Below are 23,236 nucleotides of genomic sequence, written 5' to 3'. Positions count from 1 at the left end.
CCTACGTGTGCAACGCACAAATAATCTCCCTCTTCTGTAAAATATTATAATACATTAGAGACGGTCTCAACCATTCCAGATAACCTAACCTGAATTATAATTAAACTAAAACTCGGTAATAAATACAAGCCATTATAATTTTGGTGTTATGGAAAGGTTGTAAACTACATGAAACCAATATTAATCGCCTTTTTCTTAAGGGAACCATATGTGGCTGGACTCACTTCCGGTAAATAATTTGCAGTATGAAGAAGGAGCAAGTTGTAAATTGTCAGTTTTCGGTCTGGTATCCGATATTTAAGAAGCATACTATCAAAAGGTGAACTCATTAACTTGACCAGTACAGTCTCAGATATGTTGTTGATCTCGTCACTATCAAATAAACACTGGTTGTGCTATAATTTGGGTAGCTAACGTATAGTTATCTGTTTAGCTAGCAAGCTGTGTTAGCCAATATGATGTCACTTGTGTGTGTGATACTCGTGTGCCTCTGATATTGTAACACAGCCAAACTGTACTTTTATCAGCTAATTGTGAATTCTCACAAACCACACCTGTCCTTTACTGTTATTAAACATTTGAATTTGTTAGAAGTGCCAGGTGTAAATGCTTTTGTGATGATATTGTCATTGATATTGCATCAGATCAATCTCTACCTTTGAGACTGTTTGTTTTCTCTTATCTTTGGTCAATACTAGTCTGATAGTTTGTGTTGTGTAGGCCTAATGTTTGGTGTTATCTTTCTTTCAGTTTGATTCTCCCACTGCCTCAGAATGTAATAGATTATTTGCTGGACGATGGAACACTAGTAGTTTCTGGAGGGTAAGCATACTTATTACCCTTTAAAGCACATACATCTAGTGTCCTGTATCTATTCCCATACACTGTAACTTAGAGACACCAATTTTAGAATTAAAATGTATGCCAAAAACAAAACTGATTTTCAAAGTTTAACAAATCATAAAACTTTATGCACAATGACTACTTTGAACAATTTACACAGTAAAAAAAAAAACGTACTGGAAAAAACTGCAGATGCAAAGTGGTAGCATAATTATGGTAAAATCTCCCTCAGTTTTATTCTGTTGCCAAACTTTGTATCTGTACAGTTCTTCCTGTAAATGTGTTTTTGTAGAATTTTCAGTGGAAATTGTTGAAAGTAGTCCTTGTGTATAGAGTTAAAAGTTTTAAAAAACTATAGAAATCAATGGTTTTTGTTTGGTATACATTTAAAAATGAAAAATCTTAGTCTCAGCGTAATTCCGTTACCATGGAATTGCCCTTATACTCCCTAATAAAATCTCTCCTCATACCAGGGACAACAACACTCAGCATAACCAGACCAACAACAGTGACTCAGAGGAGGAAGACGTTCAGGTAATTTTGCTCCAGACATAGAGGTGCACTCCATTTCGCTCTCTAGTAAAGTAGAGACTGAAAAGGCAGACTTTATGCTCAATGCTTGGCTGTTTGATTTACTGATTGATTATATTTTCTTCTCTCAACAAAATTAGTGGTCAGATGATGAGACAACCACCACTGTAACAGTACGTAATGTAGATCATGTCAAATATGATCAATCCATCTGCATAAAAGTTTTGTCAAGTTTGTAATATGATATGCATACAATGAATAGGTGGAGATTTGTTGTGGTGCTTTGTGTTCCAGGCTCCAGAGTTCCCAGAATTCAACTCTAAAGTGCTGGAAGCCATCAACACCCTAGGTGGGTGTGTCTTTCCCAAACTGAACTGGAGTGCACCGCGGGTGAGAGACACAATCCTCTAACACCATCAATATAAGGTTAAAATACTGTCCACAGTGTGTCTGTCTGAGTGGTAATTTTGAGTGAATAAGTGTGTGTGTGTTTCCTTCTCTCTTGCAGGATGCTAACTGGATTGCTCTGAACAGCTCCCTGCAGTGTCAGAGTCTGAGTGATATCTTCCTGCTCTTCAAGAGCTCTGACTTCATCACCCATGACCTCACACAGCCGTAAGAATCCCCTCCACTCGCTCACACTCTCACATTCTCACTTGGGCTGTTGCGGTGACCGTATTATCAAATTCCACGTGACCGTTGAGTCACAGTAATCTCCTATTATGCACTCTGGACATGCGTTGATAGTACCCAACTCACTAACGACCATCAGGTCCTAATGACCTGGTACTCAGGACTCTATTGTCCCTCCATCAGGTCCTAATGGTCTGGTACTCAGGGCTCTATTGTCCATCCATCAGGTGCGAATGGTCTGGTACTCAGGGCTCTATTGTCCCTCCATCAGGTTCTAATGGTCTGGCACTCAGGGCTCTATTGTCCCTCCATCGGTTCTAATGGTCTGGCACTCAGGGCTCTATTGTCCCTCCATCAGGTTCTAATGACCTGGTACTCAGGACTCTATTGTCCCTCCATCAGGTCCTAATGGTCTGGTACTCAGGGCTCTATTGTCCATCCATCAGGTGCGAATGGTCTGGCACTCAGGGCTCTATTGTCCCTCCATCAGGTTCTAATGGTCTGGCACTCAGGGCTCTATTGTCCCTCCATCGGTTCTAATGGTCTGGCACTCAGGGCTCTATTGTCCCTCCATCAGGTTCTAATGGTCTGGCACTCAGGGCTCTATTGTCCCTCCATCAGGTTCTAATGGTCTGGCACTCAGGGCTCTATTGTCCCTCCATCAGGTCCTAATGGTCTGGCACTCAGGGCTCTATTGTCCCTCCATCAGGTTCTAATGGTCTGGTGCTCAGTGCTCTATTGTCCCTCCATCAGGTTCTAATGGTCTGGCACTCAGGGCTCTATTGTTCCTCCATCAGGTCCTAATGGTCTGGTACTCAGTGCTCTATTGTTCCTCCATCAGGTCCTAATGGTCTGGTACTCAGTGCTCTATTGTCCCTCCATCAGGTTCTAATGGTCTGGCACTCAGGGCTCTATTGTCCCTCCATCAGGTTCTAATGGTCTGGTGCTCAGTGCTCTATTGTCCCTCCATCAGGTTCTAATGGTCTGGCACTCAGGGCTCTATTGTCCCTCCATCAGGTTCTAATGGTCTGGCACTCAGGGCTCTATTGTCCCTCCATCAGGTTCTAATGGTCTGGCACTCAGGGCTCTATTGTCCCTCCATCAGGTTCTAATGGTCTGGTGCTCAGTGCTCTATTGTCCCTCCATCAGGTCCTAATGGTCTGGCGCTCAGGGCTCTATTGTCCCTCCATCAGGTCCTAATGGTCTGGTGCTCAGTGCTCTATTGTTCCTCCATCAGGTCCTAATGGTCTGGTACTCAGTGCTCTATTGTCCCTCCATCGGTTCTAATGGTCTGGCACTGAGCTCTAGGGCTCTATTGTCCCTCCATCAGGTTCTAATGGTCTGGTGCTCAGTGCTCTATTGTCCCTCCATCAGGTTCTAATGGTCTGGCACTCAGGGCTCTATTGTTCCTCCATCAGGTCCTAATGGTCTGGTACTCAGTGCTCTATTGTTCCTCCATCAGGTCCTAATGGTCTGGTACTCAGTGCTCTATTGTCCCTCCATCAGGTTCTAATGGTCTGGCACTCAGGGCTCTATTGTCCCTCCATCAGGTTCTAATGGTCTGGTGCTCAGTGCTCTATTGTCCCTCCATCAGGTTCTAATGGTCTGGCACTCAGGGCTCTATTGTTCCTCCATCAGGTCCTAATGGTCTGGTACTCAGTGCTCTATTGTTCCTCCATCAGGTTCTAATGGTCTGGCACTCAGGGCTCTATTGTCCCTCCATCAGGTTCTAATGGTCTGGTGCTCAGTGCTCTATTGTTCCTCCATCAGGTCCTAATGGTCTGGCACTCAGGGCTCTATTGTCCCTCCATCAGGTTCTAATGGTCTGGTGCTCAGTGCTCTATTGTTCCTCCATCAGGTCCTAATGGTCTGGTACTCAGTGCTCTATTGTCCCTCCATCGGTTCTAATGGTCTGGCACTCAGGGCTCTATTGTCCCTCCATCAGGTTCTAATGGTCTGGTGCTCAGTGCTCTATTGTTCCTCCATCAGGTCCTAATGGTGTTGTACTCAGTGCTCTATTGTTCCTCCATCAGGTCCTAATGGTCTGGTGCTCAGTGCTCTATTGTTCCTCCATCAGGTCCTAATGGTCTGGTGCTCAGTGCTCTATTGTTCCTCCATCAGGTCCTAATGGTGTTGTACTCAGTGCTCTATTGTTCCTCCATCAGGTCCTAATGGTGTTGTATTCAGTGCTCTATTGTTCCTCCATCAGGTCCTAATGGTCTGGTGCTCAGTGCTCTATTGTTCCTCCATCAGGTCCTAATGGTCTGGTACTCAGTGCTCTATTGTCCCTCCATCAGGTTCTAATGGTCTGGTACTCAGTGCTCTATTGTCCCTCCATCAGGTCCTAATGGTCTGGCACTCAGGGCTCTATTGTTCCTCCATCAGGTCCTAATGGTCTGGTGCTCAGGGCTCTATTGTTCCTCTAACCACTCAATGCAAATACAATGGAAAATCACATCAAACACTCATCATCAAAACAATATGTGCTTTTAAAACTCACCTCACTGTGATGATCAATTTGGAGAAAGTTCAACAACAGGTTGAAACTGAGTGAAAAACATGGTTGTTGTGGATGTTGTTTCAATGCCAAATATAACAAAATGGACAGCGCTTTCTAAGGTGATGATTCATTCAAAACACCCATATATAACACCCATATATATATGAGCTCAAGCTCCCCCCAAAAAATGAATTAAAATGTTTGTGCTTTTTATACAATACATAGTCTAATAGCCTACCGCATATTACGCACTATAACCTTTTTAATGTCTTTGGTGCATAATTGGTCTAGCCTAGAAAAGTAAACAAATTCTAGTTATGCCTTTGAGTGTGGACTGTATTATTATGCCTACTGAATGGACCTTATGCTATGCTCCAAACTTTCTATCCATGAGTCTGGGCGAGAACATATAGGCCACTGATTGTGCAGGGCAACTTACAGAGTTAGCATACAATTATAGTGAATTTGATTTTGAATAATGGTGCATTTTTTATATTTTTTTATACCTTTAACTACAGAATATCTCACCACCATGCGCCTCCTCTCTCTCTCTCTCTCTCCTTCCTTTCTCAATCGCGCAGAGAGGTAGGCTGTAAACAGTTTAATTCAATATTTTTAGTTGGGAAAACATGTTACTATCGATGTTCCCGAACAAATTTCACTTGGTTTCCCAAGTTAAGCACTGGGTAGCTACAGGAACAGGGTTGGAGAGCCCATGGCATACAGCGTTTGGGTGGAATATCAACTGCGCGCAGCGAGAGGCTGAAGGCTCCTCAAACAGTGGTTGATGTGTGGAGTTTTGATGGTTGGCACTAAAAAGAGGAGGATTCCAGCTGCTACTATATTTATTTCTCAGCTGCTAATATGAAGCACATGCTCCGCTATAAAACAGGAGTAGCCTACACGCATAATTGAAAAACTAACCGGAGGGAAAGTGGCCTCTATTCGCTATTCGAGTGCATACGGATGACATCTTTTCCCCCTGCCCCTACCCATTTGATAATGGGCCATTCTAAATCTCAACAAATTTTACATATTAGTAAAGACATGATTAAATTGAGAGTAATTGTTTACATACTGTTTTACCCTCTTCATATGTGTATATACTGTATTCTAGTTAAGGCTCATCCTAGTGTATTCAGAGCCCTTGACTTTTTCAACATTTTGTCACGTTACAGCCTTATTATAAAATTGATTAAATAAATACAAATACTCATCAATCTACACACAGTAACTCATAATGACAAAGTGAAAACAGGTTTTTTTACATTTTTGCAAATGTATTAAAAATAAAAAAACAGAAATCACATTTACTTAAGTATTCAGACCCTTTGCTGTGAGACTAAAAATTTAGCTCAGATGCATCCTGTATCCATTGATCATCCTTGAGATGTTTCTACAACTTGATTGGAATCCACCTGTGGTAAATTCAATTGATTGGACATGATTTCAAAAGGCACACATCTGTCTTTATAAGGTCCCACAGTCGACAGTGCATGACAGAGCAAAAATCAAGCCATAAGGTTGAAAGGAATTGTCCTTAGAGCTCCGAGACAGAATTGTGTCGAGGCACAGATCTGGGGAAGGGTACCAAAATATATCTGTACAATTGGAGGTCCCCAAGAACAAAGTGGCCTCCATCATTCTTAAATGGAAGAAGTTTGGAACCACCAAGACTCTTCCTAGAGCTGGCCAACCCGGCCAAACTGAGCAATCGGGGGAGAAGGGCCTTGGTCAGGCAGGTAACCAAGAACTCGATGGCCACTCTGACAGAGCTCCAGAGTTTCTCTGTGGAGATAGGAGAACATTCCAGAAGGACAACCATCTGTGCAGCACTCCACCAATCAGGCCTTTATGGTAGCTTTAGACAGGCGGAAGCCACTCCTCAGTAAAAGGCCCATGACAGCCCACTTGGAGTTTGCCAAAGGGCACCTAAAGGACTCTCAGACCATGAGAAGCAAGATTCTCTAGTCTGATGAAACCAAGATTGAACTCTGGCCTGAATCCCAAGCATCACTTCTGGAGGAAACCTCATCATGCTGTGGGCATTTCTTTCAGCGACAGGGACTGGGAGACTAGTCAGGATCGAGGGAAAGATGAACGGAGCAAAGTACAGAGAGATCCTTGATGAAAACCTGCCCCAGAGCGCTCAGGACCTCAGACTGGGGTGAAGGTTCACCTTCCAACAGGACAACGACCCTAACCACACAGCCAAGATAAAGCAGGAGTGGCTTCGGGACAACTCTCTGAATGTCCTTGAGTGGCCTAGCCAGAACCTGGACTTGAACCCAATCAAGCATTCAAATAAAATAAAACTTTCCCCCCTCTGATAACCAGGTGGTGAATCGCATCTCTGCATGTCTGGCAGACATATCAGTGTGGATGACGGATCACCACCTCAAGCTGAACCTCGGCAAGACGGAGCTGCTCTTCCTCCCGGGGAAGGACTGCCCGTTCCATGATCTCGCCATCACGGTTGACAACTCCATTGTGTCCTCCTCCCAGAGTGCTAAGAACCTTGGCGTGATCCTGGACAACACCCTGTCGTTCTCAACTAACATCAAGGCGGTGACCCGTTCCTGTAGGTTCATGCTCTACAACATTCGCAGAGTACGACCCTGCCTCACGCAGGAAGCGGCGCAGGTCCTAATCCAGGCACTTGTCATCTCCCGTCTGGATTACTGCAACTCGCTGTTGGCTGGGCTCCCTGCCTGTGCCATTAAACCCCTACAACTCATCCAGAACGCCGCAGCCCGTCTGGTGTTCAACTTTCCCAAGTTCTCTCACGTCACCCCGCTCCTCCGCTCTCTCCACTGGCTTCCAGTTGAAGCTCGCATCCGCTACAAGACCATGGTGCTTGCCTACGGAGCTGTGAGGGGAACGGCACCTCCGTACCTTCAGGCTCTGATCAGGCCCTACACCCAAACAAGGGCACTGCGTTCATCCACCTCTGGCCTGCTCGCCTCCCTACCTCTGAGGAAGTACAGTTCCCGCTCAGCCCAGTCAAAACTGTTCGCTGCTCTGGCACCCCAATGGTGGAACAAACTCCCTCACGACGCCAGGTCAGCGGAGTCAATCACCACCTTCCGGAGACACCTGAAACCCCACCTCTTTAAGGAATACCTAGGATAGGATAAAGTAATCCTTCTAACCCCCCCCCCCCCTTAAAAGAGTTAGATGCACTATTGTAAAGTGGTTGTTCCACTGGATATCATAAGGTGAATGCACCAATTTGTAAGTCGCTCTGGATAAGAGCGTCTGCCAAATGACTTAAATGTAAATGTAAATGTAAGCATCTCTGGAGAGACCTGAAAATACTGTGCAGTGACGCTCCCCATCCAACCTGACAGAGCTTGAGAGGATCTTCAGAGAAGAATGGGAGAAACTCCCCAAATACAAGTCTACCAAGCTGGTAGCGTCATACCCAAGAAGACTTGAGGCTGTATTAGAGGCCAAAGGTGCTTCAACAAAGTACTTAGTAAAGGGTCTGAACTTATGTAAATGTGATATTTCCGTTTTTAATTTTTAATTTTAATTTTTAAATATTTATCAATCTGTTTTTGCTTTGTCATTATGTGGTATTGTGTGTAGATTAATGATTGAAAAAAACACTACATTTTAAAATAAGCCTGTAACGTAACAAAATGTGGAAAAAGTCAAGTGGTCTGAATATTTTCTGAATACACTGTAAGCAGACAATGAAAGCTCTTACAGCATTCAATGATGACATGTCTCTAAAACAGGCTATAGGCTACATGTGCACCACCAAGTCAGAACAGTAGGCTAAGTAAGTTATGAGGGGAAAGGGACCAAATTATTAGTGTGTGAGGCACATGGGCAACTAACAGCTTACTACACAACATACACTTAGGTATACTGTAGCAAAGAAAGTAATACTATCTCCCTGGCATATTATATAATTTATGCAGCAGCAGCATATAAGACATATTGGGACACCTTGTTGTGCTGTGCTCACTTGACAGATAAAATAACATCAAATCACGCTATATCTACCGTAGCTTTGATTGGACTGCCAACATCAGACTTTCTTGTGGGCAAATTTTGTCATCAAAGTCTGGGATTCTGGATTTATGGTGCTTTCAAGACAACTGGGAACTCTGGGGGGGGGAACAAGGTTGAATCATGACGTCAGTGATCTTCAGGTCGGAGCTCTAGAAAGAGACCCGAGTTCCCGACTTGGGATTCCAAGTTGGATAACCATTCAAAACTTATTTTCCCAGTCGGAACACATTTCTTTCAGAGTTCCCAGTTGTCTTGAACTCACTGAAGTCTGAGATTTCCCAGTAATGATTTTCCAGTTGTTTTGAACATGGCAGAAATCATGCTGGATTGACAGTATGGCCAATGTATTCAACCTTTGGTGTCCTTTCTAAGCATGGAAAAGAGATCCTTAAACCCAGACTTGGACCATACTCCACTGAATAGCAGGCTAGTGATTTCTTTGCAACGCTTGCAGTTAGCCACTGATTCCTTCATCAAAGCTACGGTAGATATAGCGTGATTTGATGTTATTTTATCTGTAGCCAATGACCTTGAGCCGCCTTGGATGGGCGCTTCTAATGTAAATCTATGGCAGCACCCTAGAGGCTTGAATTTTCATAAATTCAAGAAGAAATTTCCTGTAGATTTTGCGTGACGTAGTGCCACCATGTGTGACAGAACACTGAGCCAATCACGGCGCAACTAGAGAACATTACCAACCCCTACGCTCTGTATTTTCCGCTAGCTGTCCCACCACCACAGAAAGTAGTGGTGAAACACCAGCATTTTGGAGCTGCTTTACTCAAGAAAGAATAAGAGACCATGTTTGTTTGCGGCTTTATTAACTCAATGATTTTTTTAAACATTGTTTGCAACCTGATATGTGACATATTCATGCCAAAATAATATGCAAAACAGGCAACAACAAAAACGATATATATATATTCTATATCGATATATATATATATACACAGTTGAAGTCGGACGTTTACATACACCTTAGCCAAATACATTTGAACTTAATCCTAGTAAAAATTCCCTGTCTTAGGTCAGTTATGATCACCACTTTGTTTTAAGAATGTGAAATGTCAGAATAATAGTAGAGAGAATGATTTATTTCAGCTTTTATTTCTTTCATCACATTCCCAGTGGGTCAGAAGTTTGCATACACTCAATTAGTATTTGGTAGCATTGCCTTTTAAATTGTTCACTTGGGTCAGACTGTTTTGGGTAGCCTTCCACAAGCTTCCCACAATAAGTTGGGTGAATTTTGGGCCATTCCTCCTGACAGAGCTGGTGTAACTGAGTCAGGTTTGTAGTCCTCCTTGCTCGCACACACTTTTTCAGTTCTGCCCACACATTTTCTATAGGATGAGGTCATGGCTTTGTGTTGGCCACTCCAATACCTTGACTTTGTTGTCCTTGAGCTATTTTGCCACAACTTTGGAAGTATGCTTGGGGTCATTGTCCATTTGGAAGACCCATTTGCGACCAAGCTTTAACTTCCTGACTGATGTCTTGATGTTGCTTCAATATATCCACATAATTTTCGTACCTCATGATGCCATCTATTTTGTGTAGTGCACCAGTCCCTCCTGCAGCAAAGCACCCCCACAACATGATGCTGCCACCCCGTGCTTCACGCTTGAGATGGTGTTCTTCGGCTTGGAAGCCTCCCCCTATTCCTCTAAACATAACAATGGTCTATATGGCCATTATGGCCATTTTTGTTTCATCAGACCAGAGGACATTTCTCCAAAAAGTATGATCTTTGTCCCCATGTGCAGTTGCAAACTGTAGTCTGGCTTTTTGATGGCGGTTTTGGAGCAGTGGCTTCTTCCTTGCTTGAGCGGCCTTTCAGGTTATGTTGATATGTCTATATAGGACTCGTTTTACTGTGGATATAGATACCTTTGTACCTGTTTCCTCCAGCATCTTCACAAGGTCCTTTGCTGTTGTTCTGGGATTGATTTGCAATTTTCGCACCAAAGTACATTAATCTTTAGGAGACAGAATGCCTCTCCTTCCTGAGCGGTATGACGGCTGCGTGGTCCCATGGTGTTTATACTTCCGTACTACTGTTTGTACAGATGAACGTGGTACCTTCAGGTGTTTGGAAATTGCTCCCAAGGATGAACCACACTTGTGGAGGTCTACAATTTTTTTCCTCATGATGTCAAGCAAAGAGGCAGTGCGTTTGAAGGTAGGCCTTGAAATACATCCACAGGTACACCTCCAGTTGACTCAAATGATGTCAATTAGCCTATCAGAAGCTTCTAAAGCCATGACATAATTTTCTGGAATTTTCCAAGCTGTTTTAAGGAACAGTCAACTTAGTCTATGTAAACTTCTGACCCACTGGAATTGTGATGCAGTGAATTATAAGTGAAATAATCAGTCTGTAAACAATTGTTGGAAAAATTACTTGTCATGCACAAAGTAGATGTCCTAACCGACTTGCCAAAACTATAGTTTGTTATTAACAAGAAATTTGTGGAGTGGTTGAAAAACAAGTTTTAATGACGCCAACCTAAGTGTATGTAAACCTCCGACTTCAACTGTATGCGTTTCGCTACACCCGCTATAATATCTGCAAAATATGTGTACGCGACCAATAAAGTTTGATTTGATGTGTGAAAATATGATGATACAGGATGAGAGAACAGTGTGCAACCTGAGGCAAGCTTTTTGCTACTTTCTCACATCATCAATAGCCTATAGTCGCATCATGGAGCCCATATTTGTTTTGATTTCTAAGACATTTTAAGGTCTGTGTCATTCACAACAAAAGTTGCCAAAAAGCTCTAAATCTAAATCACTTTTACGCTCACAGCCACTTTATATGCGCCCTTGGTAAAAATGTCCTTTCTATTTTATTCAGCTAAGTAAAATTATATTCTTCTTACTTAAAATAATGGCACAAGACTTATAAGCATGTCTTGTCTGCTAAATGAACTAGCAGCGTATGTCATGGTGCATAGCTAGATAACATATTCTGTTCTTCTGAAATATACATTTTCTTCATATCATAATGTTTCTTTAGACCTGCCTAAAATAAATAATGGATTTATTGTGATGGTGTTTACTAAAAATGTAGATCAGCGGCTTGTATGAGTGGATGCCTGGAGATGCTAGACGTGTTTATGTTCGTTAATGGTCAATTACCATGATACCGGCAGTCATTTGCATGAAAATGAGCTGAAATAAATGATCCCAGAAATGTTCCATGTGCACAAAAAGCTTATTTTTCTCAAATTGTGTGTACAAATTTGTTTACTTCCCTGTTAGTGAGAATTTTATCCTTTGTCAAGGTAATCCATCTACCTGACAGGTGTGGCATATCAAGATTATTAAACAGCATGATTATTACACATGTGCACCTTGTGCTGGGGACAAGTTGTCACACAACACAATGTCACAGATGTTTTGAGGGAGCATGCAATTGGCATGCTGATTGCAGGAATGTCCACCAGAGCTGTTGCCGGAAAATGTTATGTTAATTTATCTACCATAAGCCGCCTCCAACGTCGTATTAGAGAATTTGCCAGTACGTCCATCTGGCTTCACAACCGCAGATCATGTGTAGCCACACCAGCCCAGGACCTCCACATCCTATGCCATCCCCAGCCCACCCATGGCTGCGCCCCTCCCCGGTCATGTGAAATCCATAGATTAGGGCATAATGAATTTATTTCAATTTATTTCAATCCTTATATGAACTGTAACTCAACAAAATCTTTGAAATTGTAGCGTTTTATATTTTTGTTCAGTACAGATGGGTTTTCTACCCGCTGTGGAAAACACTGCAGGCAGTGAGTCAGCCTTTCTGACAGCAGTGGGCTGGGAAGAGGTTTGGTGAGATTGCTTCATCATAGATGTACTGCTCCCATTGGAGCGCTCTGATAATGGGCCCAGTTGGCAGACAGCTCTGGCATGGTGGAAGACTTAATACAGCACTGTCCAGCACTTGATTTAGTACTGAGCTTTCAATTGTGAAGGGGCCAATGAGGAGCATTTGTGCAGGTGTGCATGTGTGTGAAGCTTACTACTCTTGTGTTTGTATTTGTGTGAATGCAAGTGTGTGTGAGTTTAATGTGAGTCTAGAACCGAATGGTCACTGTTCCAATCTCCCTCTACAGATTCCTTCACAGCAGTGACGAGAATTCTCAGAATCCAGCCATAAACTATGAGGTATTTAACACGTACTCACCTGCTTACACTCTCTTTTCCACACACACACACACACACACACACACACACACACACACACACACACACACACCTTTTCTTCCCACTGTTTAATAGTGTTGTATTATACCCCTGAGTTCAGCTGGTCCTGAGGAAGTGGAGTGAGCTGCTACCTGGTGGGGAGTTCAGGTGTTTCATCAAAGAGAACAAGCTGATCGGTAAGTACTGTATGAAGAGGTTAACACACCATTCACCTTTACTCTCACCCTCCCTCAGCCACATTCAGAGAGCCTGTGTTCACTTGCACTGTTCCCAAGACAGTGTGGCAAGCGTCAGGGCTGTTGTGTGGACTGGAGATCTGTTCTGAGAGCTGTGCGTGTGTTCTTTAGGGATCTCCCAGAGAGACTATACCCAGTACTACCACCACATCTCCAAGCAGGAAGCCCAGATCTGCCACTCCATCCAGGAGTTCTTCAGCCAACACGTCCAGTATCAGTTCCTGGATGAGGACTGTGAGTGGGATTCAGTGTGGTTGATAATTAGAATATATTGTAATAAGAGTAATACAGTATGTTTTCTGTTTTACAGTTGTGTTGGATGTCTACAGAGATAGCTGGGTAAGTCTTTTGTCATTTATTTTCCCAGACATTATTTCCTGCCTCTGTTTGGTTGTAGCCAAGGCTTTTCTATGAGTATGTGCATCTTTGACCCTGTGTGTGTTTGACAGGGGAAGGTGTGGCTGATCGATCTCAACCCCTTTGGTGAGGTGACAGATTCACTGCTGTTCACGTGGGAGGAGCTTACCTCCGGGAACAGCCTGTCAGCCAATCAAGAGCAGGTTGACACAGCCCAGCAGGTCAGTGACAAATATGTGACCCAGGCTGTGGCTTTGTTGTACATATGCATGTGTATGTTTGTTCATGTGTGCAAGTCCCACCAGTTTGTGGTATGTCTGTAGGAAGGCCCTGTGTTAACTTTTTAGGGCTGCAATCCCGTTAACGGGATTGATATGACAACAGCCAGTGAAAGTGCAGGGCGCCAAATTCAAACAACAGAAATCTCATAATTAAAATTCCTCAAACATACAACTATCTTATACCATTTTAAAGGTAATCTTGTTGTTAAACCCACCACAGTGTCCGATTTCAAAAAGGCTTTACAGCGAAACCACCACAAACGATTATGTTAGGTCACCGCCAAATCACAGAAAAACAGCCATTTTTCCAGCCAAAGACATGAGTCACAAAAATAGGAAATAGAGATAAAATGAATCACTAACCTTTGATGATCTTCATCAGATGACACGCATAGGTCTTCATGTTACACAATACATGTATGTTTTGTTCGGTAAAGTTCATATTTATATAAAAAAATCTCAGTATACATTGGCGCGTTATGTTCAGTAGTTCCAAAAACATCCGGTGATTTTGCAGAGAGCCACATCAATTTCCAGAAATACTCATAATAAACGTTGATCAAAGATCAAGTGTTATACATGGAATTTTAGATCCACTTCTCCTTAATGCAACCGCTGTGTCAGATTTCAAAAAAGCTTTACGGAAAAAGCAAACCATGCAATAATCTGAGGTCGGCACTCAGAGCCCAATCAAGACAAAAATATATCCACCATATTGTGCAGTCAACAGAAGTCAGAAATAACATTATAAATATTCACTTACTTTTGATGATCTTCATCAGAATGCACTCCCAGGAATCCCAGTTCCACAATAAATGTTTGATTTGTTCGGTAATGTCCATCATTTATGTCCAAATAGCTACTTTTGTTAGCGTGTTTGGTAAACAAATCCAAAGTCACGAAGCGCGTTCACTAAAAGCAGACGAAATGTCAAAAACTTCCGTAACAGTCAGTAGAAACATGTCAAACGATGTATTGAATCAATCTTTAGGATGTTTTTAACATAAATCTTCAATAATGTTCCAACCGGAGAATTCCTTTGTCTTCAGAAGTGCGATGGAACAGAGCTCGCTCTCACATGAACGTGCATGGTCAGCGCATGTTCAGGTCATGGTAGACCTTACTCAATCCCCTCTCATTCGCCCCCCCCTTCACAGTAGAAGCATCAGACAAGGTTCTAAAGACTGTTGACATCTAGTGGAAGCCTTAGGAAGTGCAAAATTACCCATACCCCACTGTGTATTTGATAGGCGATGAGTTGAAAAACCTACAAACCTCAGATTTCCCACTTCCTGGTTGGATTTTTTCTCAGGTTTTTGCCTGCCATATGAGTTCTGTTATAATCACAGACATCATTCAAACAGTTTTAGAAACTTCAGAGTGTTTTCTATCCAATACTAATAATAATATGCATATATTAGCAACTGGGACTGAGGAGCAGGCAGTTTACTCTGGGTGCCCAGAGTAAACGGCCTGCTACTCAGTCATAGTTGCTAATATGTGTTAACACCAGTTTGTGGTACGTCTGTATCTGTAGGAAGGCCCTGTGTTAACCACAAGTTTGTGGTTTGTCTGTAACTGTAGGAAGGCCCTGTGTTAACACCAGTTTGTGGTATGTCTGTATCTGTAGGAAGGCCCTGTGTTAACACCAGTTTGTGGTATGTCTGTATCTGTAGGAAGGCCCTGTGTTCCGCTACACCACCAGTGATGTGACGGTGCAGCCCAGTCCCTGTCTGCGCTACCGGATCCCTAGGGACTTTGTGGACCTCTCCACTGGCGAGGACGCATACAAACTCATCGACTTCCTCAAACTGGTGAGAACAACGGCAGTGGTGGTCACACAATTTAAGATTGTCTTATAACAACCCTGTGGCAATCTCCACAACCATTTTACAATTAAAATGTTGTATTTAACCTTTATTTAACTAGGCAAGTCAGTTAAGAACAAATTCTTATTTATAATGACGGCCTACACCGGCCAAACCCAGACGACGCTGGGCCAATTGTATGCCGCCCTCTGGGACTCCCAATCATGGCCGGTTGTGATACAGCCTGGATTCGAACCAGGGTGTCTGTAGTGACGCCTCAAGCACTGAGATGCAGTGTCTTAGACCGTTGTGCCACTCGGGAGCCCGGCATTAGTTTTTATAATCTCACACTTTCACTCTTTGCTGCAGAAGAAACGCCAGCAAGAGGACTCTGAGGAAGAGGTACGACAGTGACAGCCCCTGAGGAGCAGGGTCTCTACACGATGACTTTTCCCTCAGACTGTTAGCCTAGCATAACAATAACCCTAAAACTGTAAGGCTAGCGTTAGTGGTTAGCACAGAGACTACTATACACATGGAGGTTTGTCCTTATCAGCTCTTGAATCTTCTGATGGAATCCATACACTTTTGGTCATCACCTTAGACCTATCCAGAATGCTGCAGATAGAAATGTATTGAATAGAACAAACACAACAAACCATAATGAGGAGAAAAGCATCATGACCGCTCTATGCAGTATATTTCTACCTGCAACACTGTAAAATTGTAAGTCGCTCTGGATAAGAGCGTCTGCTAAATGACTTAAATGTAAATGTAAATGTAAAAGTCCCATTAAATCTCATGGTTGTGTGTATTTAAGAGGGGAGTTCTAAGCAGTGCCCCTGTTCTATTGGCCCGGTGTGTCTAATGTAAATATAAATACTGTAACTTAACATTGTGTAAAGGTAAGGGGGAGTCTGTTACAGGAGTCTGTGTATAGGAATAAAGAATGCTCACATTTATAATACAGCGCTGGGGAAGAGACGTGTCTTAGTTTGTGTGTATATCAGGTACATCATGGGATTGCAATTTCTGAGGGAGATACCCAAAGGGTCAGAGTTTTCTGACTTAATCCACTGGACTTTCTCTCTTCACACACACCAAATGCACATTTTTCCATGTGCTTTCTGATGGTTTCGTTAAGACACACATCTGTATGTAATAGCAATACAAAGGTTTACTCACGAAGTCTCTGTGAAACAGTATTTCAAACATTCCAGTTCCTTACTTACTCTCTCTGGTCGTTATAGTTCTATCTATGTTATTGTAGAATTAGTTTTGATTCTTATCATTGGTTTATTTTCTATGTGCTGGCAAAGAGAGGTGTTCTGATGGGGTAATAAATTGCTGGTGTGTGCTCTTTGTTGTCAGTCTGTTTTTGTGTAGACTAAAATAGAAGGCATACTACTTTCACTGGTAGATTATTACATTTCTCTACAGTGGATGTGATTAAAAAAGTAGAATGGAATTTGCCACCAATGACTAGACCAGCAGGTTGAGAAAGAGAGTAGTGCATTTTTATTAGGGTCCACTTGGGGGAGTTGTTTACCTAACATGAGAACCATCGGAGATGGTGAGCTGTCCTGGGCAGAGAAAGGAGTCTGGGATAACAATTCATGTGAAATGCATTTCCGTTAGGATGGAATGCCTGGATGTTCTGTTTTGTCTTGAATAGTTACCACTAGTGTAGCCTAGTAAGTAAAATGCGATAACAAAGCACTGTTGGGATAGAATATTGCTGGTTAACCAATAGATCCTAGCCTGTATACAGATACAGTACATTGTTCAGAGAGCTGCAGTGTTGTATTATCTGAGCCTGGAGGCGGGGGCTTGTGTTTTCAGCACACTGCTCCTGCATGCGGTGGGGGGGGTGCAAAAAGATCAATGATGGGTGGTGCCAGACTGCTGATAGAAAGAAGAGACTACACATCCATCATCCTCCTACCTCCCTTTTCAATTCCCCTCGCTCTCTTCTCTTCAGTGTGCCAAGATGGACATAAATCCTAGCCTACATCTCAGCCTGGGTTGGCTAATCATCCTTCTGTGAGGGAGGGAGGCAGATATGTGAAAGTCTAACTTGAGAGAGCTGGAGATCAAAGGAGGGAGAAAGGGAGAGGTAGGGTAAGTGGAGAATAGATTTTCTTGAGCTGAGAGGGACCTGCAGTAGTTTGCAGCTGGAATACTCATGAGCGTCTAGAGCACACGCGCAGACACACTCTTGGCCCCTCTCTCACACACTCTCTTTTATCCTATACACAAGCTCTGGTAGGCCTGTCAGATGAAAAAAGTCTGCAATAATGCTCTTCGCGACTGGAGGATACTATTCCGTGTGTGTTTTTAGGTGGATTACAGCGCATTCAGATAAGACACTGCAGTCAAGACTGCTTTGCTGGAGATGGGAGTATTTAACCATCTAAATATTAACACCCAAACTCAAATGTATTTATTAGTACATCAGAATATAATATGACCATTATAGTGTCTAAGATATTAAACTTGTGTAGGACCCATGAATTGCATTTCATTGCATCACCTGTCTCATGCATGTCAGCACTGTTTTGATCAAGATATAGTAATATGGGAAGTTTTCACATTTTATCTAGAGACACCCTTTCTCAAACTTCACAGCAAGTTGCATGGGTCCCAATGTAGACTCCATCATCTGACCTGGAATAGCCCAATATCAATCATAATAAACATTGGCCAATATAAAATCATTTACTTATTTAGAAACAGGTTTGTCCGTTTTTGATGGTTTGCAAATACTCTGGTTTCTTGAACGTATCTTTGGTGCAATGCGAATTATCTCTAGACATCCTATCACACACACTCACACACACTTGTGCGCAACGCTGTCAAATCGAGCGATGAGCAGCATCCTAGCCTCCCTCATTGCCATAACAACCGATGGCACAATCAGCATGATTAGATGAAATAATACTCCTCGGTCCTCGCATTACGCACCACACGGCTCAACAGAGGACTTCATTAAAACGGGAAAAAAAATTGGGAGAGAGAGACAAGGCGATCGCGCAAAGGTGACTCGTAGACCCAAACAATTTACGTCAAGATAATCTAGACCAGTTTAACCCTGCAGGTGCAACCGCAAACGGTGAAAGCTCGTTGTCGGTCAAACGGAACGCTGTAGACAGAAAAAGAAGCGAAGAAAACAGGAGACCTGTTTTAGAGAGCTGCGGTGACATTTCTACAGCGGGAAAACCACGAGCTCGAAAAGGTTTTCTGCCTAGCTCGTTCTATGCGCGTGGGTCTGCTCCTCACGAGCAGGAAGTGTAACTCGAAGCGTGGGAAAGCTGCGTTACGTCGGGGGGCTGCTGAGACTCACTGGCATCGTTTGCCCCGGTTTTCCCCTGTTCCACCATGGATCGGGAGAATGGAGAGTCCGGGAAAGGGACGTGGAAAAAGCAAGTCGACGATATCAAGAAAATATTTGAATTGAAAGAGATCCTCGGAACGTGAGTGTGTTATTACTTAATAACATTTTCAAAAGCCCTATTGTTGTCAATGCTAATTGGGTATGAATTTACATCTGGTAAACCGCGTTAGGCCTTTGAAACTTTGTTGCCGAATATAGCGGGACGCTCGCGCTGGATACTTTGTATCCGTTTCGGTTTAATGACCGTTAAGCTCCCGGTTTAACTGGAAGCCAGCAGAGATGTTTGGTTATCTATGACGAGTTATTTAACGGACTGTAGGCTAGCGTTACTCCATATCTAGTTTGATGAGACGAGTGTTTGTTGGAAACGCTATGATAGAGAAATATCGAATGACACTTTTTGTAGGCTAGCCTATGTCATTACAAATTACGTGACATAGGCTACCCACTTCGATATTAGGGAAAGCTATGAGGCCTATTTGTAGGGTAAACTGTTTTAGAAAAAACCTAGACAGTAGCCTGTGCCTAAATAAGGGGGTCTTGCGTGTTTTAGTTCACTATTTTACAACCGGTTACGCATGTTTTGTTCAGTTGTCTCTGTTGGTTTTATGCAGTCTTGGCTATTGTTTAGGTTAGCCTACTACATTCATCCTCCCTCTCTTCCCCGCCCACCGCTCTGACAGCTCCAGTTGTGCTGCTATCTATCATAGGAATGACCTTTTGGAGACGCAGGCAATAAAACACTGATATCAATTGAGTCTCCGACCTTATAAAAATATATTTGACCATTGGTGAGTGGTTATCATGGTTTTCTGTGTTTATCTAACCCAGAATGATTTATCGGCCACGGTTTAATACTATTTATCACTAGGTTTATAAGGCCTGCAGTGTTACTAACCTCATACATGAAAGATTGGTTTTGATTTGACAGCATCATAACGGTTAATTTGCAACCCATTTGAACAGCTTGTTCAGATGAAATGCTTGGCCAAATACCCCAGCCTCTTCTTGAAGACCGTTATGCCGACCGGACGGTGCGGTGCTGGAGGCTATAGCAGATTTTCTCTCTGGCCTGTTACTTCATTCTCTTTGGCACAGAGGAACAGTTTGTTGACTGGACAGGCAGAATCGAGGGAGGACGGTTGGATTAAAGCGGATTAGCTGGCCATGGAAAACCTCCTAGTCCTGGAATAGGCCACTGTAACAGTTCAGACATGTTTCATAACAGTGATGGTAATAAATTATAATTATTACAAGTTTTCAACAGGTCATTTCAGTGGGCAATGTGTCATGGTTATTGAGTATATAAATACGGTTGTGGAGTGTTGAACCATGGTTCTGCACTGTGTGTGCACGATGGCCTTTGCAGAATTCCAGGTATGCCCATTTGGAGCAGAGAGTGCATAAATTAGGCTCAAAGGTCATGTCTGATCTTTGTTCTTCATAAGGCAACATCAGTTTCACTTAAATCAACAAAGAGGAGATCGGAATTTCTACCGTGTGCCTGGAATTCACATAACAGATGGAAGTATGGACAGATGCGTTTTGGGTGTGTGTGTTTTACAGATGGACTAATGAGTGGCCACTCAGTTTCTATGCTTATAGTGCAAGTCTCCCCTCTGTTACCATGGTGTCTATGTCCGAACACCATTCAGTGGGCTCCCGATTTTGGCGCAGCGGTCTAAGGCACTGCATCTCAATGCTAGAGGCGTCACAACAGACCCTGGTTCGATTCCGGGCTGTATCACAACCAGACGTGATTGGGAGTCCCGTAGGGCGGCGCACAATTGGCCCAGTGTCGCCCGGGTTAGGGTTTGGCCGGGGAAGGCCGTCATTGTAAATAAGAATTTGTTCTTAACTGACTTGCCTAGTTAAATAAAGGTTAAATAAATTCACAGTGTGACAAAGACACTGATTGGGGTTATTTACAAAGGATTTCCAGTGGTGCTGTTCATCCCCTTCACACGCGCACCACACTGGGACTGAAGACGGGTTTCCAGCACACCTCTTTGTTGTTCACTGGGTCCTGATCCTCCAGATTCCTTCCTGGTGGAGATAGCTTTCTCTATTTCCTCAGGGGCGGGGCTTGGGGATCTGTCCTCCCATCTGGTCTCTGGCCAGCGCTCTGTGCTTCGGACTCTGGAACACAAAAAGGCCATCTGGGCACACACACACTTGGCCTCAGGTTATAAGTATGACCTGGAATTTTTCTTGGTCAGGAAAAAATTCTCTGCCCTAAAAATATTACTCAGACATTTCATGTTAACACCATAGCAACACATTAACCAGAGTTGTACTCAGCCTCAGCCTTTGACCTCCCTCCTGTTGATGTCTGGTGTTTTCCCCTTTAATTCTCTATCAGCAGAAAAAGAAGGGGAGAGAGAGATGGCGAGAGGAAGGGAAGAAAGACAGCAGGGAGTCAGAGACATTGACTGTATAGTCTATCTTGCTCCAGTCTCTTGACCATTGGAGTCTTGTTTTCAACACTAAGAGGGGGAGAGGGAATTGAAAGAGGGGTTGAGATAGAGAAGGAATTGGAAGAGGAGAGGAATAGATAAGAGAGGAGATTAGGAGAGGATGGGAGGAGAAATACTTGTTACATTGAATAGGGGTTAGGTAAGAGTTGGGGCTGAGCTACCACAACATGTTGCTCTGACACACGTTATGAGCTAGTCTTTAGAAATTGGATGAGAGATGAACATTTTTATTCACCTTGTAAAAAGATGGACAGAGCCTTTCACATGGCACCAGTCACGTTGGTCTTTTGTGCCTTATTGCTTTGCTATACAGTTTCATAATGCTCTATCACTGCTTTTCTAAGATGTATGCATGTTTATAAGGCAATATTAACACTTCTTAAGACGGTGCTTCAAGTCAAGCAGAATGTCACGTCTTTTGACTCCTTTTGACATTTTGAGTTATTTAGCAGACACTCGTATCCAGAGTGACTTACAGTTGGTGCATTCATCTTAAGATAGCTAGGTAGGACAAGCACATATCTCAGTCATAGTAAGTACATTTTTCCTCTGAAGTACCTATCAGCAAAGTCTGAGCTAGCAAGAGGAAAAAGTCAAATCTCAGTGTTAATTCATGAAAGGCAAGATTTTTTTTGTGGGGGGGAGTGGTGAGGAGGGGATGTGATGGGGGGGGGTGCTGTGGGATTATTTAAGATACTCTTTGAAGAGGTAGGGTTTCAGATGTTTTCGTAAGATGGGCAGGGACTCTGCTGTCCTAACTTCAGGGGGACGTTGGCTCTATCGTTGGGATGCCAGGACAGAGAAGAGTTTGGACTGAGTTAAGCAGGAGCTGCCCTCCCATAAAGGTGGGAGGGCCAAGAGACCAGAGGAGGCAGAACAGAGTACTTGGATTGAGATGTAGGGTTTGCGCATAGCCTGACGGTAGGGAGGGGCTGCTCTATAGGTAAACACCATGGTCTTGTAGTAGATGCAAGCTTCTACTGGAAGCCAGTGGAGTGTACGGAGGAGCGAGGTAACATGGGAGAATTTAGGAAGGTTGAACACCAGGCGGACTGCAGTGTTCTGGATAAGTTGCAAGAGTTTGATGGCACAAGTGGGGAGCCCAGCTAACAGTGAGTCGCAGTAGTCCAAACGGGAGATGACAAGTGCCTGGATTAGGACCTGCATCGCTTTCTGTGTAATGTAGAAGAAACAGATTAATTTAGTCTCAGTCCATAAAGCCAAATGGGCTGATTGCTGCTGCCGGTTTTAAAATGTCAGTCCGGAGACATTTCTCTATCAATTGGATCAGTCACACAAGCCACTCTGTAGGCTATAGCTTGGATCCATAGAGCTACTATGAGTAGTTAATGTACAGTCGTGGCCAAAAGTATTGAGAATGACACAAATATAAATTTTCCCAAAGTCTGCTGCCTCAGTTTGTATGATGTCAATTTGCATATTCTCCAGAATGTTATGAAGAGTGATCAGATGAATTGCAATTAATTGCAAAGTCCCTCTTTGCCATGCAAATGAACTGAATCCCAATAAAACATTTCCACCACATTTCAGCCCTGCCACAAAAGGACTAGCTGACATCATGTCAGTGATTCTCTCGTTAACACAGGTGTGAGTGTTGACAAGGACAATGCTGAAGATCACTCTGTCATGCTGATTGAGTTCGAATAACAGACTGGAATCTTCAAATGGAGGGTGGTGCTTGGAATCATTGTTCTTTCTCTGTCAACCATGGTTAACTGCAAGGAAACACGTGCCGTCATCATTGCTTTGCACAAAAAGGGCTTCACAGGCAAGGATATTGCTGCCAGTAAGATTGCACCTAAATCAACCATTTATCAGATCATCAAGAACTTCAAGGAGAGCGGTTCAATTGTTGTGAAGAATGCTTCAGGGTGCCCAAGAAAGTCCAACAAGCGCCAGGACCGTCTCCTAAAGTTGATTCAG

General features: G+C 43.2%; 2 protein-coding genes across 2 annotated transcripts in view; both read left to right on the top strand.

Annotated features, from left to right (window-relative positions):
* The first annotated feature begins 188 nt into the window (after window positions 1-188).
* Window positions 189-16,781, top strand: LOC139565978 (translation initiation factor eIF2 assembly protein-like). The gene is made up of 13 exons (XM_071386737.1): window positions 189-319; window positions 751-822; window positions 1,317-1,377; window positions 1,515-1,547; window positions 1,669-1,764; window positions 1,883-1,989; window positions 12,649-12,700; window positions 12,840-12,915; window positions 13,087-13,209; window positions 13,286-13,314; window positions 13,425-13,553; window positions 15,290-15,427; window positions 15,791-16,781. Exons 1-13 carry the CDS (start codon window positions 246-248, stop codon window positions 15,833-15,835), a joined length of 1,035 nt encoding a protein of 344 aa, XP_071242838.1. The 5' UTR covers window positions 189-245; the 3' UTR covers window positions 15,836-16,781.
* Window positions 16,782-18,256: 1,475 nt separating this feature from the next.
* Window positions 18,257-23,236, top strand: part of LOC139565945 (calcium/calmodulin-dependent protein kinase type 1D-like) — a 65,945-nt gene continuing 60,965 nt past the window's right edge. Inside the window, exon 1 of the mRNA XM_071386653.1 lies at window positions 18,257-18,894. Within this exon, the coding sequence (XP_071242754.1) occupies window positions 18,800-18,894 (95 nt within the window). The 5' untranslated portion in view covers window positions 18,257-18,799. The remainder of the gene's footprint in view (window positions 18,895-23,236) is intronic.

The sequence above is a fragment of the Salvelinus alpinus genome, chromosome 37 (assembly GCF_045679555.1).
Source record: "Salvelinus alpinus chromosome 37, SLU_Salpinus.1, whole genome shotgun sequence".
Classification (NCBI taxonomy): domain Eukaryota; kingdom Metazoa; phylum Chordata; class Actinopteri; order Salmoniformes; family Salmonidae; genus Salvelinus; species Salvelinus alpinus.
The sequence above is the reverse complement of the archived record's forward strand: the minus strand, read 5'-3'. Positions and strand labels throughout refer to the sequence as shown.